Source organism: Schistocerca serialis, chromosome 4 (genome assembly GCF_023864345.2).
Source record: "Schistocerca serialis cubense isolate TAMUIC-IGC-003099 chromosome 4, iqSchSeri2.2, whole genome shotgun sequence".
Lineage (NCBI taxonomy): Eukaryota > Metazoa > Arthropoda > Insecta > Orthoptera > Acrididae > Schistocerca > Schistocerca serialis.
Window position 1 is genome coordinate 472,237,840 of NC_064641.1, and position 20,940 is coordinate 472,258,779.

A 20,940-nucleotide genomic window follows, 5' to 3' on the forward strand; every position below is an offset into this window, starting at 1 on the left:
GAACTCACCAATTTGCTTTTATGCTTGTGTTTGAACTCAAGAAAGTATTTTTAAACAACTGGCCATTGTTCTATGACTGTCTACCCAGCTGGTTCTAATATCACCCGTTTACAGGAACATATTTCATAAACCAATACCCTGTAAGTTTAATTTATGATTTTTTTTTTTTTTTTTCCGAATACAAAGAGGATACAAAGAATCACTATGCAGGGTGTTTATAAATGAATATCGGGGTTTTAACGCTTTATAATATTTATTATATTAAACTTACAGTTATAAATGATATGTCAAATGAAAGAGCAACTCCAACAGTTTTACCAAGAACCTTATAAACGTTCAACGTGAGCACCATTTGTCACATGGCACACATCAAGTCTATAGCCAAGTTCTTCCCCAATGTTGATAAGTGTGTCTTCAGTGATTGTAGCAACAGCTGCTTCAGTCCGGTTTCTTAATTCAGAGAGGTCTGCAGGTAGCAGAGGCACGTACACACAATACTTGGTGAAGCTCCAAAGGAAAAAATCGCATAGCGTTAGGTCGGGTGAATGTGGAGGCCATGCAAAGCAAGCCCTGTCATTGGGACCCCTTGCGGCCCATCCAGCGCTTGGGTACAGTGAAGTTCAACCAATCGATTGTTGTCGAGTGCTAGTAATAGTGTTCCATAGATTTCGTGTTTGTTTTGAATACAGTCAGAGAGAGTCCCTTTAGTCAGCCATAGTGCCAGTAGTGTCAATGTCGTCGTAACTGCTGTCTGCTGTGCAGCGAGCTACGTTAATTTAAGTTTTAACTGTCTTTTTCTTACTTGTCACTTCTTCATCCGTGTGTTTTTGCTTTTAGGAAGCTTTAATTGTCGAGTGCTAGTAATAGTGTTAAATAGATTTCGTGTTTGTTTTGAATACAATCAGAGAGAGTCCCTTTAGTCAACCATAGTGCCAGTAGTGCTAGTGTTTGTTTTCAATACAGTCCAGAGACAGGTAGTGTTATTTTCATTGTTTTCTACAAGAAGTGTCTAGCAACTACAGTTTAGTCAACTATCAGCCGCCTTCCGTGAATTAGCAGTCTAGTTAAAAGTGATTAACTCTCTACAGTAAATTGATTTCTTAGGATGGATAGGATGTGTGACTGCTGTGTACGGACGCAGGAGGAGCTGGCCACTGTTCGCGAACAGCTGAGCTGTGTTGGTGGCCGCGGTCAGCCGTCTTCAGGCTCCTGCCTCGGAGTGTAGCGGCAGTGGGGAGTCTGGTGTGTCGCATGGCACACCCCAGGTGTTACATGCTTCACCCACTGTCCCTGCTGTCAAGACATCTTCGCAAGTACCGGGCGCGGTTGGGCCACCTTTTCCCCAAGGGGAGTGGCGAGTTCAGTGGCGTTCGCGGCGCATGAAGCGGAGGGTCAATGTGGAGGCTGGCCGTGTAGCATCGCCCGCTCTGCCTGTGAGTGGACATGTGGCCGCTCCTTCAGCAAGGTCCGAGCAGGCACACGGGGGGAGGCCTTTATTAGTTATTGGGAGCTCCAACGTTAGGCGGGTGATGGAGCCCCTTAGGGAAATAGCGGAAAGGTCAGGGAAGAAGGCCAGTGTTCACTCTGTCTGCTTGCCAGGGGTCTCATCCGAGATGTGGAGGAGCCCCTGCCGGCGGCGATAGAGAGCACTGGGTGCACCCGACTGCAAATTGTTGCTCATGTCGGCACCAATGACTCCTGCCGTCTGGGTTCAGAGGTCATCCTCAGTTTGTACAGGCGGTTGGCGGAATTGGTGAAGGCGGAAAGCCTCTCTCGCGGGGTGGAATCTGAGCTAACTATTTGTAGTATCGTTCCCAGAACCGATCGCAGTCTTCTGGTTTGTAGCCGGGTAGAAGGCTTAAACCAGAGGCTCAGACGATTCTGCGGAGATCTGGGATGCAAATTTCTCGACCTCCGCTATTGGGTGGAGAAATGTAGGGTCAGGCGTGCACTACAGGCAGGAAGTGGCTACAAGGGTAGCGGCGTACATGTGGAGTGCACATGTGGGTTTTTTAGGTTAGAGAATTCCCTCGCTAGGCCCAACAAGACGCCTCCTGAGACACGGCAAGGTAGGAGTAGGCAAAATGTAACAGGGAATAACAATATTAATGTGCTAATAGTAAACTGCAGGATCATCTATAAAAAGGTCCCAGAACTGCTCTCATTAATAAGCGGTCACAATGCCCATAAAGTACTCGGGACAGAGAGTTGGCTGAAACCAGACGTAAACAGTAATGAAATCCTAAACATAGATTGGAATGTACACCACAGAGAAAGGCTGGACAGTGAAGGGGGAGGCGTGCTTATAGCAATAAGAAGTGTAATAGTACCAAAGGAAATTGATGGAAATCCGAAATGTGAAATAATTTGGGTGAAGGTCACGGTTAAAGCAGGCTCAGACATGGTAATTGGATGTCTCTATAGACCCCCCAGCTCAGCAGCTGTTGTGGCTTAGCACCTGAAGGATAATTTGGAAAATATTTCGAGTAGATTTCCCCACTCTGTTATAGTTCTGGGTGGAGATTTTAATTTGCCGGATATAGACTGGGGCACTCAAATGTTCATAATGGGTGGCAGGGACAAAGAATCCAATGAAATTTTTTTAAGTGCTTTATCTGAAAATTACCTCGAGCAGTTAAACAGAGAACCGACTCGTGGCGATAACATATTATACCTTCTGGTGACAAACAGACCCGAACTATTTGAAAGAGTTAACGAAAAAAAACTGGTGTTCTACGGATCGGAGCGTGGAATGTCAGATCCCTTAATCAGGCTGGTAGGTTAGAAAATTTAAAAAGGGAAATGGATAGGTTTAAGTTAGATATAGTGGGAATTAGTGAAGTTCGGTGGCAGGAGGAACAAGACTTCTGGTCAGGTGACTACAGGGTTATAAACACAAAATCAAATAGGAGTAATGCAGGAGTAGATTTAATAATGAATAGGAAAATAGGAATGCGGCTAAGCTACTACAAACAGCATAGTGAACGCATTAGGCTGCGTTCACACTGCCGGCCTGGCCGGGCCGGGCCGGGCCGGGCTGACGCGTACTGGCTCGGCTCGTGCCTAGCCAGCTCAGGCCGACGTGTAGTGCATTCACACTGCGCGCCGCGCCGAGCCGGGTCGGCGAAATGGGGAAAAATCCACTTCTCCGATTTTCATGTTCTAAAAATTCTTAGCGGTGTATAAGACTGCGCCACATCGTTTTATGAACTCATTTTTTCCTTAAAAGCGTTACTTACGTCTTGAAAAAAGAAAACGTCTACTTTTCGTTTCGCGTGATTTCTTAGTTTCGTAACGCTTCCCAGCCGATTTTGAAGAAAGTATGCGGCTAAAAAATCTGATTTTTGTACACGTGTAACATCTTAGCTTCGTATTGAATCATTTATCTTTTCATATGTCTTAACAGTCATTGTGAAATGATGCTATTTGTCAACGTTGTGCACTTGATTTACCAATCTTGTAGTGAAAAAGTTATGTAGCGGGTAGCTTACTGTTAGATCCGTTTTAGACCATACATTGTTGCGAATGAAATGTAGCTAAAAGTACCAAAAAGTTTTTGAAATGATAATTACACTGATATCTGTCTCTGGTCACAAGTAATGCGAGATTTCAGTGGCGTCAGTGCCGCGTCCGCAAGCCACGGAGTTCGAGCGGTTACAGCTTGGTTTAATGTAGTCATATAATGCAGGACAGAAAAAAACTAATTACTAGTGATCAGTGGTGTAAAACTAATCACAAAAACAAACTGGAGATTTGTGATACGTTTACTGCAGAAACTGAAGCGCAATTCTGTAGTCTCGTTGTCTACTTTGACAGAAAAAAAATAATGGAAAGTTAATGAAACTACTGTAGATCGACACAGATGTGCGTTTCATTGTTCTTCATCATTTTTTTCCTTCCTTGGCGGGCTGCGCTGCACCGTCAAGGTAATCCCTACTCTTTGGCTAAATGGCTGCTAGTTGCCGAAGGCCAAATAAATAAATTAAAAAAAATCCCCACCCTTCGACAGCTGACAAGCAAGTCACTAGAAAACGCAGCTGCAGTCAACAGTTGCTCGCCTTTGGCTAGTCTGTGCTGTCGTGTAGAACAATGTCTTCACTCTTTTATTGGTATTGTTTTGACTCTGCAGTAACTCGTCGAGTTTTGAAGTACAGAAGAACTAGGAGGTTATGGATTCATCCCATAAATAGCGACAGACATTTAGGAGAGTTTTTTTCTTTACATGAAGAACTTAAAAACTATCCTGAAAAATTTTATTCATATTACAGAATGAATCATAATACATTTCAGTATGTGCTGCAGAACATCCAAGACAAAATTTCGAAACAGAACACAAATTTTCGCAGAAGTATAACAGCAGAAGAAAAATTGTGTATAACGATAAGGTAAGATTCGTTAGTACACACTTTTTAGTTTGCAGTAGAACTTCGTGCAGCATTCACTACCTCCAATTAATTGTAGTCATGCTTTTGTATTTTAAATTTCACAAACGCTTACCTCTGAGGGGAAGAGAGTTTATGGGACTCCTGAGAATCATCAGTAAGTAATTAGCTTCGTCATTTTGGGTAGTGTCTTGCTGTGCCTTCAACGAATAATCGCAGGTACACTTCTTCAGAATTTTCCAACTTTTTCTTCTTTTTTCTTCATGATGCAGCGCTTGGCAGTGGTGATGGTTCATCATGTGGAGCCACTGATGACCTCACAGAATTCTTTTCATTACCTTGTAAGATAGACAGACTGATATGCCCTTTGACTCAGTGGTTCTATTTCCACTGGTAAGGGACTGTGCATAGCTCTTGGAACTTAGGAAAATCATATGACAGAACAAAGCCCGAGTGGAATTGCATTTTAATATACTATTCCCTGGATCACATGACCTTATTTTGCCAAGTTATACAAGTTATTCACTGTAACTGTCTCTCAGGTCTTTGCATTTCGATTTCATTATTTTAATTGAAAGAATATAGAAGGATGCAAGAAAATGTCTCTTTAATTATTTATTGTTGTATAACTATGAAATGACTAAGTAAATATCTACTGTGCAAACAAAACTGTAAAAACTTCGCCCAACGCCACACTTGAGTAACACGTTTTACGATTTTTTTTCTCAGGTATCTGTCCACTGGCATCTCCTTTCATGCACTAGCATCGTCATTCCGATTAGGAGTGTCCACCGTATCAGTGTTGGTGAAAGACGTTTGTATGGCCATATGGGAGTCACTTGCTCCCATTCATTTACCAACGCCAACTGTTTCTCGATTTAAAGAAATTGCCAGTGAAATGCATACGAGATGGGGATTTCCAAACTGTGTTGGATGTATAGACGGGAAGCACATACGTGTCCAATGTCCTAAACTTTCTGGCAGCATGTTTTACAATTACAAACAGTATTATTCGATTCTACTCCAAGCAGTTGCTGATGCAAATTACAAATTTATAGCTGTGGATGTTGGTGCCTACGGTAAACAGTCTGATGCAGGCGTGTTTAAAGAAAGTATGTTATATAAGAAACTTACAAATGGGGAGCTGTTATTACCGCCACCAACAAGACTTGAAGGAATGTGTCAGGAACTACCGTACGTCATTTTGGGAGATGAAGCTTACCCCTTATTAGAGAATTTGATGAGACCTTTTCCTCGCAGAAATTTGGACAACGAGAAGATTCTATACAATGATATGCATTCCAGAGCAAGAAAAGTTGTTGAATGTGCATTTGGTATAATGACCAATAAATGGAGACTACTGAGGAAGGAAATTGAAACATCCGTTGACGTAGCTGATCACATAGTCAAGTGCATTTGTCTACTTCATAATATTGTCATTGACAGAGAAGGATGCAATGTTGAAGCTGAAAAGTTTTGTAACAATGCTGATATGCAGACAGCTGGTGCCACATTCAACAGAAATTCCACATTACGTTCGAAAACTGTCAGGAACACTTTTGTTGAATATTTCGTTAAAAATGCAACTTAAAATAATTAAAAAACCTCTCAAATAAATTTTGGAATTGAAAGTACTTTTCTATTCACTGTATTTTTTTGTATCTCATTTCACTGTAAATAAAACAAATAAAATTATAAAGGAAAATAATTTATATTTGTGCGTACTATCTGAAACACACTCCTTGGTTACTTCGTTCCATAATCTGGAAACTGCATCATTACTGTCATACTAGCCGAATTTCTGATACCAAATTGATGGACACAAGTTAATGTCATGTATATGTTATTCTGCATCCATTAAAGTAAGAACATCGTAAAAAGATGTCACAGACAACAGCTTATAGTAACGTGCCACAACATGACTTTACAATGCATTTTCATTTGGTAGGGACACATTTCCGTCCCTCAGTGACACTCATATCTGCCTCCGTTTACAAGTAAATGCGAACTATTCAGTGGCGGCAATGCTGCGATCGCTGGCAAGCTATTGTTGTAAATGCATGTAGATTAAATAAATGAAATAAAAGTAATTTCGCATGTATCATTATAATAAACGTAATTTTTCGTCACTGATTGTGAAATGTGAGGTAACACCTTAAAATAAAAGACGTGTGCAGTCACACTTGTGAAGAAAGCAGAAGGGAGACGTGTGATGCGTGTACTGCAGAAGCTGCAGTGCTGCTCCACAGGCTCGCGCCTGCGGTCGGCTCGCGCCGGCAATATTAAACACTCGGAATGTCGCCGACTCGGCTCCGGGAGGCTCACGCCGTGTCGGCGCGGCCCGGCCGCCAGTGTGAACACCGCAATTCAAAACCATGTGTTTGATACCAAAGCGGGCGGCGGCCCGGCCAGGCTCGGCTAGGCCCGGCCGGCAGTGTGAACGCAGCCTTATTGTGGGCAAGATAGATACGAAGCCCATGCCTACGACAGTGGTACACGTTTATATGCCAACTAGCTCTGCAGATGACGAAGAAATTGAAAAACTGTATGATGAAATAAAAGAAATTATTCAGATAGTGAAGGGAGACGAAAATTTAATAGTCATGGGTGACTGGAATTCGTCAGTAGGAAAAGGGAGAGAAGGAAACGTAGTAGGTGAATATTGATGGGGGGGGAGAAATGAAAGAGGAAGCCGCCTGGTAGAATTTTGCACAGAGCATAACTAAATCATAGCTAACACTTGGTTCAAGAATCATGAAAGAAGGCTGTATAAATGGAAGAAGCCTGGAGATACTGACAAGTTTCAGATAGATTATATAATGGTAAGACAGAGATTTAGGAACCAGGTTTTAAATTATAAGACATTTCCAGAGGCAGATGTAGATTCTGACCACAATCTGTTGGTTATGAACTGTAGATTAAAACTGAAGAAACTGCAAAAAGGGGGGAATTTAAGGAGATGGGACCTGGATAAACTGACTACACCAGAGGTTGTACAGAGTTTCAGGGAGAGCATAAGGGAACAATTGACAAGAATGGGGAAATAAATACAGAAGAAGAAGAATGGGTAGCTTTGAGGGATGAAGTAGTGAAGGCAGCAGAGGATCAAGTAGGTAAAAAGACGAGGGCTAGTAGAAATCCTTGGGTAACAGAAGAAATATTGAATTTAATTGATGAAAGGATAAAATATAAAAATGCAGTAAATGAACCAGGCAAAAAGGAATACAAACGTCTCAAAAATGAGATCGACAGGAAGTGCAAAATGGCTAAGCAGGGATGGCTAGAGGACAAATGTAAGGATGGGCGAAATACCCTCAGACTTCAAGAAGAATATAATAATTCCAATCCCAAAGAAAGCAGATGTTGACAGATGTGAAAATTACCGAACTATCAGTTTAATAAGTCACAGCTGCAAAATACTAACGCGAATTCTTTACAGACGAATGGAAAAACTAGTAGAAGCCGACCTCGGGGAAGATAAGTTTGGATTCCGCAGAAATATCGGAACACGTGAGGCAATACTGACCTACGACTTATCTTAGAAGCTAGGTTAAGGAAAGGCAAATCTACGTTTCTAGCATTTATAGATTTAGAGAAAGCTTTTGACAATGTTGACTGGAATACTCTCTTTCAAATTCTGAAGGTGGCAGGGGTAAAATACAGGGAGCGAAAAGCTATTTACAATTTGTACAGAAACCAGATGGCAGTTATAAGAGTCGAGGGACACGAAAGGGAAGCAGTGGTTGGGAAGGGAGTGAGACAGGGTTGTAGCCTCTCCCCGATGTTATTCAATCTCTATATCGAGCAAGCAGTGAAGGAATCAAAAGAAAAATTCAGAGTAGGTATTAAAATCCATGGAGAAGAAATAAAAACTTTGAGGTTCGCCGATGGCATTGTAATTCTGTCAGAGACAGCAAAGGACTTGGAAGAGCAGCTGAACAGGTTGGACAGTGTCTTGAAAGGAGGATATAAGATGAACTTCAACAAAAGCAAAACGAGGATAATGGAATGTAGTCGAATTAAGTCGGGAGATGCTGAGGGAATTAGATTAGGAAATGAGACACTTAAAGTAGTAAAGGAGTTTTGCTATTTGGGGAGCAAAATAACTGAAGTAGAGAGGATATAAAATGTAGACTGGCAATGGCAAGGAAAGCGTTTCTGAAGAAGAGAAATTTGTTAACATCAAGTATGGATTTCGATGTCTGGAAGTCGTTTCTGAAAGTATTTGTATGGAGTGTAGCCATGTATGGAAGTGAAACATGGACGATAAATAGTTTGGACAAGAAGAGAATAGAAGCTTTTGAAATGTGGTGCTACAGAAGAATGCTGAAGATTAGATGGGTAGATTACATAACTAATGAGGAAGTACTGAATAGGATTGGGGAGAAGAGAAGTTTGTGGCACAACGTGACTAGAAGAAGGGATCGGTTGGTAGGACATGTTCTGAGGCATCAAGGGATCACCAAATTGGTATTGGAGGGCAGCGTGGAGGGTAAAAATCGTAGAGGGAGACCAAGAGATGAATACACCAAACAGATACAGAAGGATGTAGGTTGCAGTAGGTACTGGAAGATGAAGAAGCTTGCACAGGATAGAGTAGCATGGAGAGCTGCATCAAACCAGTCTCAGGACTGAAGACCACAACAACACAACAACGCAGAACAGGGAATCAGCGATCATAAAGCGATTACTGCATCGATGATTTCAGCCGTAAATAGAAATATTAACTTTTTAGCAAAAGTGACAAAAAGCAGATTACAGAGTACCTGACGGCTCAACACAAAAGTTTTGTCTCAAGTACAGATATGCGTTAGATGAGTATGTGCCCAGCAAGATCGTAAGAGATGGTAAAGAGCCACCGTGGTACAACATCCGAGTTAGAAAAATGCTGCGGAAGCAAAGGAAACTTCACAGCAAACATAAACATAGCAAAAGCCTCGCAGACAAACAAAAATTACGCAAAGCGAAATGTAGTGTGAGGAGGGCTATGCGAGAGACGTTCAATGAATTTGAAAGTAAGGTTCTATGTACTGACTTGGCAGAAAATCCTAAGAAATTTTGGTCTTATGTCAAAGCGGTAGGTGGATAAAAACAAAATGTCCAGACACTCTGTGACCAAAATGGTACTGAAACAGAGGATGACAGACTAAAGGCCGAAATACTAAATGTCTTTTCCGAAGCTGTTTCACAGAGGACGACTGCACTGTAGTTCCTTCTCTAGATTGTCGCACAGATGACAAAATGGTAGATATCGAAATAGACAACAGAGGGATAGAGAAACAATTAAAATCGCTCAAAAGAGGAAAGGCCGCTGGACCTGATGGGATACCAGTTCGATTTTACACAGAGTAAACGAAGGAACTTGCCCCCCTTCTTGCAGCGGTGCACTGTAGGTCTCAAGAAGAACGTAGCATTCCAAAGGATTGGAAAAGGGCACAGGTCATCCCTGTTCTCAAGGAGGGACGTCGAACAGATGTGCAGAACTATAGACCTATATCTCTAACGTCGAACAGTTGTAGAATTTTGGAACACGTATTATGTTCGAGTATAATGACATTTCTGGAGTCTAGAAATCTACTCTGTAGGAACCAGCATGGGTTTCGAAAAAGACGGTCATGTGAAAACCAGCTCGCACTATTCATCCACGAGACTCAGAGGGCCATAGACACGGGTTCACAGTAGATGCCGTGTTTCTTGACTTCTGCAAGGCGTACGATACAGTTCCCCACAGTTGTTTAATGAACAAAGTAAGAGCATATGGACTATCAGACCAATTGTGTGATTGGATTGAAGAGTTCCTAGATAACAGAACGCAGCATGTCATTCTCAATGGAGAGAAGTCTTCCGAAGTAAGAGTGATTTCAGGTGTGCCGCAGGGCAGTGTCGTAGGACCATTGCTATTCACAATATACATAAATGACCTTGTAGATGACATCGGAAGTTCACTGAGGCTTTTTGCAGATGATGCTGTGGTGTATCGAGAGGTTGTAACAATGGAAAATTGTACTGAAATGCAGGAGGATCTGCAGCGAATTGACGCATGGTGCAGGGAATGGCAATTCAATCTAATGTAGACAAGTATAATGTGCTGCGGATACATAGAAAGAAAGATCCCTTATCATTTAGCTACAAAATAGCAGGTCAGCAACTGGAAGCAGTCAACTCCATAAATTATCTGGGAATATGCATTAGGTGTGATTTAAAATGGAATGATCATATAAAGTTGATCGTTGGTAAAGCAGATGCCAGACTGAGACTCATTGGAAGAATCCTAAGGAAATGCAATCCAAAAACAAAGGAAGGAGGTTACAGTACGCTTGTTTGCCCACTGCTTGAATACTGCTCAGCAGTGTGGGATCCGTACCAGATAGGGTTGATAGAAGAGATGGAGAAGATCCAACGGAGAGCAGCGTGCTTTGTTACAGGATCATTTAGTAATCGCGAAAGCGTTACGGAGATGATAGATAAACTCCAGTGGAAGACTCTGCAGACGCTCAGCAGCTTGGTGTGGGCTTTTGTTGAAGTTTCGAGAACATACCTTCACCGAAGAGTCAAGCAGTATATTGCTCCCTCCTACGTATATCTCGCGAAGAGACCATGAGGATAAAATCAGAGAGATTAGAGCCCACATAGAAACATACCGACAATCCTTCTTTCCACGAACAATAGGAGACTGGAATAGAGGGGAGAATCGATAGACGTACTCTAGGTACACTCCGCCACACACCGTCAGGTGGCTTGCGGATTATGGATGTAGATGTAGATCGTGTACTTCACTATGCCAGTGCCCAAATTGAACATTTATAAGGTTCTTGGTAAAACTGTTTAAGTTGCTCTTTCATTAGACATATCATTTATAACTGTAAGTTTAATAAAATAAATATTATAAAGCATTAAAACCCCGAAAGTCCTGTATAAACACCCTGTACATTCTACAAAATCTGCCAAGTAGCTATAAACATAATTATAAAAAAAGAATAAAATACTTAAAGCCACACACTGCAAGCAACTTCTGTTGCATTGTAGACAATGCTGAAAGCAACAGCAGGTAGAAGGAGAAGTTTTGTAGACAAATCGAAACAACTGAGACAAAGACTGAAACAATACTGTGCCAAGTGGTCACAGCCACGATCATTTTTATAATCTTTCAACAACTAATACCTTTCTTACTTTGTTGAAACTGTAATTAAAATACAATTAATCACATATCGACAATTTTATAACAAGTTTATTGTGATTAATTACTTAATATTTTTCTCTAAATTTGTTAACATTACATTATTTTACAATTTCGACCTCTCTAATACAAATAAGTGCTCTTTTTCATATGGTTTACATATCCCTTTACTTTTGTGAAATTTCTGACTTATTCTGCAATCTGTCAAATGTCTTTACATTTTCGGTGACATCACATCACTTTGACAACATTCCCAATAAAGCGATCAAGGATCTCACTCTGTTGCACAATGTTTGGACACACTAATCAGTGACGTTGTGGTGCAGCTTACCCCCAACAGCAGTTCCAGTGCAGATATGCCCCAAACCACGGAAGTGTAACAAGCAAGTGATTAAACTATAGAAGTGCAGACTTCTCGAGATGTAACACGATAAATGTACTTAGATGCGTTCACGGCCAAACGCCCCATAAAATTAAATCTGGCTCTAAAACAAAGGAAAATAAAGGATAGAATGAACCACTATATTGTTACATCTGGACACTGGTGCTTATGTGTCCTTGCTAAACCAGCCTACTTACTTAAGTTCAGGACAGTTGTTCTTACAGTCAGCCAATACAAACCTATAGATCAGTGGACTCGATCACCTGTCTTTGCTAGAAAAACTTCCAGTTTTACTAACTTACAAAGTCACTCATTCAGTACACTTCCTTGTGGTAGCTGACCCCACAATGGACACTATTTTTGGGATAGACTCTTGTCACACTTCTGGATTTACAAAAAAATGGTTCAAATGGCTCTGAGCACTATGGGACTTAACATCTGAGGTCATCAGTCCCCCAGATCTTAGAACTACTTAAACCTAACCAACCTAAGGACGTCACACACATCCATGCCCGAGGCAGGATTCGAACCTGCGACCATAGGGGACTGAAGCGCCTAGAACCGCTCGGCCACACCGGCCGGCCTCTGGATTTACAATTCATGAAACAACAAAAGAGCTAAAATGCTATCTTCACAAGTGTTCCTCTAGGATACCACCATGACAGGCGTGGTTTTGGACTCAAAAAGAAAGTGGAAAATTTTGCACAGATGTCACCCACATGTAAATGATGCCTGATACCATTATTATAAAGTGCACTGTGGTCTTATAGTAATTTGCAGGACCATCCCAACTGAAGACTAGGGCCACCCCAACTGAAGCCTACAACATGGTGGAATAGCTTCATGGCTTCATATCTTTGACATTTTGTATCCGCTGCCTACACGACATCACTCAAGCCTCTCCCTTCCACATGGGCACTTTGGCAACTGCTCATGACAGCAGGGCACTCTTTGACCGACACAAGTCTGTGTTGTATAGTTAGTTAGTTACATGTTCCACAATCATTTGGACAATTCTTCCATCAAAATTATGTGGAACAAATCAGTCTATATGTATACATGATTACTGTTAACATTAATGAATACATTATTTTTTAGTCCTACTCATGCAGCTACACTTAAAAAAAACACACACACACACACACACACACACACACACACACACACACACACACACCAAGTGCCCCCCCCCCCCCCCCCCCCCCCGGCCCGGGTTCTCTCTCTCATTTTTTTTTTTTTTTCCATAGACCATCAGTTTATTTTATGTTGTTATATAATACTCAATGTCTTATGCCCATGGAATTGTGTGGCACCATTGGAACCAACTCCACTTCCACCGTTCTGTTCAGCAATTGTGTTCTCCACCTTTGGAGGACCCTCCAGTTCTGGGATGCCTCATTCATCTCGCATTGAGCACCTCCCTGCCCAGCTTCTCGCTGCAATGCCCATGGACATCAATCCATCACCTTCTCCGTTGGCGGCTCCTTAGGGCACACACCACCTACGTTATTCTTCCTGCTCAGTGGTCACTGCTGGAAAGAAAGGATGCAGTGGTGCTGGCATTACCGTGGAAACTGAACAGCTGGCACAGCACAACTGTCAGTCGCTGTGGCACCACTACTTAAATGGCGCTGATCCTCAGGCACACTCTCTGATTGTATCATGCAACACTCTGGCATGTAAGCTAATGGAGGGCTGGTTTCACTAACTTCTCTGTGTGAGTGGAGTGTGCACAGTAAGTGTAATGCTTTGATTACAGTGTTATTTTTGGGGGCTCTATTTGTAATAGGTGGAACTCTGATACAGCTTGGACTGAGCTTTGCTTCGAATAGGGTCTTGATCAGATTCGAAAATCAGTAAAAAATATGAGACTATGCTTTATGAAGAATATCTACTCATGGAAGTTATTGTGTATTTTTTTGTAAAATACATTAGAAAAATGCAAACACAGCATATATGACATATTTTTCTGATGAAAAGTGGTTACACATTGTGTTTTAGATAATTTCTTTTTGAATTTTCTTTTCCAAATCACACCAACTGTTGCACAGCTGTGTGAGTGAGACACACACACACACACACACACACACACACACACACACACAGAGAGAGAGAGAGAGAGAGAGAGAGAGAGAGAGAGAGAGAGAGAGACTTTCTGGGCCACAAAAATGAAATTTACTGCTTTCCAGTCTCTAAGCAATAGTTTCTAAACACACCCAGAAACAGAAAAGAAGATGACAATCATTAAAAGCACAGTAGCTAGCAATTTCTGATATAGTTAGGCTTTAGATCTCTCATGCTACCACCTGTGCACTGGTGCAGGATGCTGTGCAGCTGGGACTGAGTTGGTCTGGGTTTTGTGCCCACGCACCTCTGCCAACATCTTGTCTGTGAACAACACTGGATAACTGCTACACAGCAATGTTGCTTCTCTGAGCAGCGTACCCTGACTCCCACGGTCTGCTTTGTGCAACTGCTCTAACACAAAATTCAGTGCCTCCTGTGCCCGGTCCTACAAAAAAAAGCCAGTATCATTACTTACTTTCAACATAGCAGACAAACAGTTTTGGCAACAAACATCCTTAAGTGTTGTCTGCTTATATTTTAATTGTTTTAAAACTGCTAATATTGGAATATACTTTGTCATGCATGAAATAAAAAGTAAAAACTATTAATTAAACCTACTATAACAGCACAAAAATAAACTTAAATAAATGTATCATCATCTTACACAGCGTATTAATTTACTTTTTCTTATATGAGTTTTTGTAATTTCAGAAAAAGTTCTGTTGTGGTATGTCATGATTCTCATTGTGAAAATGGTTTTGCAAGAAACATAATATTTCATAGTTAAATTTTTCAACTAACTTATAGTAATATTTCTTAAAACCTTGCTGACACAAGACTGTTTCACATGTATTTCTTCACTTGGATGTTTTGAACTAAACTGTCAGTAACTTGAAATAAATATAAAAACAAGTACACAAAACTATCTCAAGAATGACAATCTGTACATAACTTGTTGCTCACAGCTCACAACCTTGACACGACACCAACTATAGCTGGAAGAATTAACCTGCCACTTCGAATTTGTCATAATTGTCATTTTGGAGGATTGAATCCACTGGAAGGCTGTCTCTCTCTCTCTCTCTCTCTCTCTCTCTCTCTCTCTCTCTCTCTCTCTCTGTGTGTGTGAGTGAGTGTGTGTGTGTGTGTGTGTGTGTGTGTGTGCGTGCGTCACGCGCGTGTGCGTGCAAGAGAGAGGGTGATAGGTGGAAGGCATTATACCAATGAAAGAGCTGAAGCTTTCTTACTTATGAACAGGTAGATAAAGAGAGTGAAAAATGGGAGAGGGAATGATATGGAATCTCATATTCTATTGAGAAATATATACATATCCATGTCTGTTGTCAACCAGAAGGCCAACTGCAACACCTGCATAAGTATTTTCACAAATTAGGACCTCAGCATCTGTGAACAACAAGTTGTTCAGTAAATGATACTTTTCCGTCATGTGCTTCCTAATCACATCAGTTCTTATTCATAATGAAAGTGATTTCTCTACAATGCAAGCAATTTAAAACAGTAGTCACACAGTCTGATGACATATGTCCACTGCCACATGTACTACAAAGCTTGTCACAGCGGCATTGAATTCTGATACACCTGAATTTGAGGCATTTATAAAACTGGTAGACAGAGGAATATGTGGTTGTACTTCCATCTGTCCCATGCAGATAAATGTATTTGGTAATTGCCTGTTAATCAAAATTTAGAACTTATATCTGGAATTTAATAACTGTTGGTTTCTCTTCATTGGTTACTTTCTTTGTGAGTATATTTCTATTAATGATATCAACAGTTCATTCAATTTTGTATATTATTTCCTGTTTGTCAAATGCTAAATATACTCTTTGGATAACACAATTTTTACATAACATATAAGCTAGTACGAGTGCTACTGAATTGTGGTTAGTAAATAATTCTGAGTGCCATATCTGGTTGGTGATCAGCATATTAATTACTTCCACCTTCTTTTATTTTACCTAATGGAAATTACATTAATATTGTTGCCTTTATTTTCAGAATGACCCAAATGCATTATAGTCCCAACTGATGTTGGATGCATCCACTTTACCTCCAACATAAAATTTATAATGACCTCAGACACTTGGTTTGTATCCAGTTATATTTTATTAGAAAATATCTTTCATAGACATTCTTACTAACAACAGTACTCTCAGGTTGTCCATTAAATTGAATGACATTTATTGCACGGAAACACCTTTTGGTGTATTAGTTGTAATTTTTTCCTGCAGCAAGCTTTTTCTTAAACTAATCTTTTGCGTTACTGACTTGGTTCCTATTTTTCAATTACGCACTGAACTTCCATACTGACTTCACCTTCACAAAAACTGCATCATAAAGCACCACAGAGCTCGTTGCAGTAACAACATTTCGCTCAATAATCAAATTGAAATTGTGTGCTGGACTGAGACTCGAACTTGGGACCTTTGTCTTCTGCAGGCAAGTGTTCTACTGGTGGAATTAAAGCTGTGAGGATGGGTCATGAGTTGTAGTTGGGTAGCCCAGATGGTAGAGCACTTTCCCATGAAGGCAATGGTCCCAAGTTCAAGTCTCAGCCCAGCACACAGTTTTAATCTGCTAGGAAGCTTCATATCAACACACACTCCGCCACAGAATGAAAATTTAATTCTGAATACCCATATTCTGTGAGACTAGTGGATCCTCCTCCTCCTCCATACAAACCTTTTCCAATAAAGGTTCATAGAAAGCATCTATGGAATGTTAACTGGCTGCTGAAAATCCGGATGGATTACCTAATGTTATTCGCATGGAACCTTGTACACTTTGTAATTATTTTTTTTTTTTTTTTTTTTTTTTTTTTTTTTTTTTTTTTTTTTTTTTTTTTTTTTTGCAACAAAGTCAAGGTTCGCTTTGAGGAAAACTGGTTTGTAAAACTCAATAAATTTATCATAAGCTTCAGTCTTTAAATTCTTATTTATATAGTGTTTGAATCTCCCTTTCCACAGGGCCTGTTGCTCTTTATACATTTTATAATTCCCATCAAAAAATTCTAGGTTCAGCAATGGGAATCCAACATGATTGCGTCACATACTACAGATTACTGACAGCAATCTGTGAAAAATACACAACAATGCTACTGAGTACTCTAGGCAACAGACAGAGGATTTTGAGAGAGAGCACACAACAGTATGAGAGACATGCCATGTTCCAAGTGTGTACGTCTAAATGCACTAGGTGGCAGGTATGGGGCTCATCTAACTGGCAGCTTAACTGCACACCTCCTTCTTTAATGAAGCTGGATTCACACAGACATTCTTGCAAGCATATCTGCACAGCTCATCTGAATTGTGCATTTAGGAGTGTCCATGTGAGAGCACCTAATGACAGAGAATCATCCCTGATGCTTTATTTTCTGTAGGTACATGGAACTAAAAATGTAAACCTAATGAAACTTAACCACAAGCAACTGAAGGAAATTTCTGCTAAGAGATTAACATTAAACCCATAACTCTATCAAAGAATAAAATCTTTACAGAATGCACCGAATACATTTACAGTGAAATATGTGTTCCTGAGAGAACATTTGGCTATCCTAATTTCATTAGAAACTGTAACAGATTGTATGTTAGAGGACTTGGTGTTATAATATTATATGGTAGCTGAGTCGAGCATCATCAAGAAATGTTACTGTTTAAGACCTGACAGCAGTAATACGCGCCACAACCTGTGTACTGTGAGATGTACATCAATCTGAACGCCATAAAGAATTTATAATTAACAAGCATGTCATTGATCTAGGGGTACATAATATCTGCCACTGATGACTGGTTCTACATCCCGAAGAGAGTCATGACATTTTTAGCAAATAGTATGTTTCATTTCCACACTTCCATGATGACGAAAGATGTTTGTAAGGTTTAATAGTATGTAAGTTTCACGACATCCCACCGTGGGAGATATTATTACAATATGTGCTGGTAAGAGAATATCTTGTACCCAACCTCTCTACAAGACGGGATGGCGAGTAAGCATCTCCCCCTGCTATGTGGGGCCACTCGTTCCTCAGTGTCATGATTTGAATGTGTTCAAAAGACAAGAAGAAAAAAAAAAGGTAATGGCTACAATGGACACTATGACAAATGACTGTTGAACTGGTTTACATAGAGAAAATGTTTTGTCTTGATCCCATTCAAGCAACATCAGTTTTTAAGATCTGTCAACCTGCTTTGTATTGACATCGTATAGTGAGACATGATGTTTTGTAAGAGAAAGTGTCAGTATAGAAGGTTTAAAGTTCAATCATTCATGTTGGATTGGATTGGATTGTTTGGGGAAGAGACCAAACTGCGAGGTCATCGGTCTCATCGGACTAGGGAAGGAAGTCGGCCGTGCCCTTTCAAAGGAACCATCCCAGCATTTGCCTGGAGCGATTTAGGGAAATCACGGAAAACCTAAATCAGGATGGCCGGACGCGGGATTGAACCGTCGTCCTCCCGAATGCGAGTCCAGTGTGCTACCACTGCGCCACCTCGCTCGGTCGAATCATTCATGTCATTCAAGTAACACAGAAGACAATTAATGCTCTCCTTCAGCACTCATCCCTGTGCAAGGAGATAAAATCCTGTGAAGACTGCTGCAACATGGTTAGGTGGAACAGACTAGCATGGGCACCTCACCAAACATCGAGAAAGGTGATTGAGAAAAATTTAATAAATAAATCATTGAATATCAAAGGGATACAGATTGTGTACAGCAAAAGTAACACTGATACCACACCAAAACCTATCTATGTTCCATGTCAACCTGAATACCAGTCTGGCTATCAAACATTTTAAATGCATGTTATAGTGTTTACAAGATATCCTTTAACAAATACTTACAAGCTGTAGAGCACCAAGCATTCAAGATTTTCATCAGAATATATTTTTCTTAAAAATATAACAAAAGGAGAGGAGTGTACTAACAAACCTTGCTCAGTTTTCCTACAGATGAAATGACTTGTGCAGCTAGACAAAGTGTATTCGGATAACTCTCAGCAGTTTGTTTTATTTTTGGTACGTGATCCAGCAACAGCTGAGGTCTTTTTCCTGCCATGTCCAAGAATACTTGTAATGTAGCTGATGCAGTAGGACCAGCACTTAAATACTCGCATAGCTGGGGTAAGCTAGGTTCCAGCAACTGCAACAACAAACAACATACTCAAAGTACACAGTCCCAGCACAGATGACCTCTCAAGTGATTACAGTAAACCATACTGTATGAAGCTAAATGTGAATGTAAATTGATCAAGTTGTTTTATAAGATGTTAGCATTTTAATTTTGCTCATTTTAAAAAACAATATATGATTTTGTTCAACACTGAGAGCAAAACAAATGAAAACTGCTTCACTGGAAACTAATGACAATGACCAACAGCCTATTCAAGGAAAATTATCTTTTTATGAAGCACAAGAAAACCATTCACAGAAGACATTTCACTGTTCACACCTACCACCATACAATAACACACCACTGAATGTCATGTATTTCACCCACTTGTCTTCAAAATCTTCGAGCAGTTAGATGGCTTAATTAATTATCCCATCATAATGATAACTGACCTCAATAACAATGAAATGAAGTTCATTTAATATCCCCTTTAAATTTTCGAGCAAAAAAACTATCTCACAATTTCTTCCAGGTTGCAAACAGCAATCCAAATGATACATACTGCAAAATGTGTTTTATTTGCTGTTACTCTGTAACAGTGGACTTGCATCTTATCAGGCTCTAAACCCTTATGGGATTTAATACTCTGTGAAAGATATCTATTTGAAGCTCAAAGCGAGGAACTGATGAGGAATCAGTGAAGAACTGAGGAAAAAAAGTGCCAGTTTGCAAAATCAAAAAAGAATTTATGGTTGCTTGTGCTTACCTGTGGCTTCTCTTTTGCGATAAGAGCAAACAGATTTAACAGTGCCAATTTCTCTGAGTTATCACATAGTGGCATCAATGATACAAGTGCCATCACATGATCGTGAAGAGGTTCCTTATTAACAGCATACATTTGTGGAAGCACACGACACAGGGGGTAATTTCCTGTACATGAAAAATTGAAAATTTAATTTTGACAGTCAAATACAGAAATTATTAAACAAAACAATAAACACAATAACAGGAATTGATGAGTTCAACAGCACAATGTGACATAGTCCAGTCCATGGAATACAAACCAATTCCTTTGATATTACAGGATTATATCACTACAAAGATGGTACAAAACTCTTTCACTTGCCAGCAACAGTAATTATCTACAACCATAAATGTCACTTTCATGGAAAAAACCTGGAACAGCACACTGCGCAGTATCTATTAACTTTAAAGGAAGTTTGCCACAGAAATTGCTATAAGTCATTTATCAGTACTGTTGCTGTGGTTGTGGTTATTACTCTCATTCCAGTTTGGAGGGATGGTATGATGCTATCACAACCAGCACTCTATGACATACAGATATAACATTCATTTCAAATATACTAAATAATCACTTTTCCTTTTTTATTGCCTTTCATCACGCCTTTTCTCTAAATGTAACACTCAACTCACACTCTTCATAGTTTGCAACAATTTTTTTGCTTTGTTTTTTGTCAAGGTACATATGGCCAATGTTCACACATCTGGTATAAATACTATTGCCACCATTTCTTAGAAAGAGATTTCGATTTCTAAAATATACTTTTTCATCACATCCTCAGAAATATAATAATAATAATAATAATAATAATAAAAAGAAAACATTGTCTCTAAGTTTCACCCTTCGTTGCAGAGACAGGCAAGTAAAGGAATTTTAAAAGACATGGCTTAGATAGCTTACCCGCATAAGTCAAATAAGACAGTCCTAATAACAATACCATAGCAATACCACACTGTTTGGGTTCACTTTACATATCTGGGAGACAGATTCATTTTCTCAG

The 20,940-nt window shown here is 40.1% G+C and overlaps 1 protein-coding gene across 4 annotated transcripts in view; it reads right to left on the minus strand.

Annotated features, from left to right (window-relative positions):
- LOC126475141 (protein melted) overlaps positions 1–20,940 on the minus strand; it is a 268,693-nt gene that overhangs the window by 210,930 nt on the left and 36,823 nt on the right. For all 4 annotated transcript variants that reach the window (XM_050102749.1, XM_050102748.1, XM_050102750.1 and 1 more), the window contains 3 exons: positions 19,905–20,068; positions 18,959–19,168; positions 14,248–14,453 (listed from right to left, as the gene is read on the minus strand). In XM_050102749.1, coding sequence (XP_049958706.1) covers positions 14,248–14,453; positions 18,959–19,168; positions 19,905–20,068 — 580 coding nt within the window. The remainder of the gene's footprint in view (positions 1–14,247; positions 14,454–18,958; positions 19,169–19,904; positions 20,069–20,940) is intronic.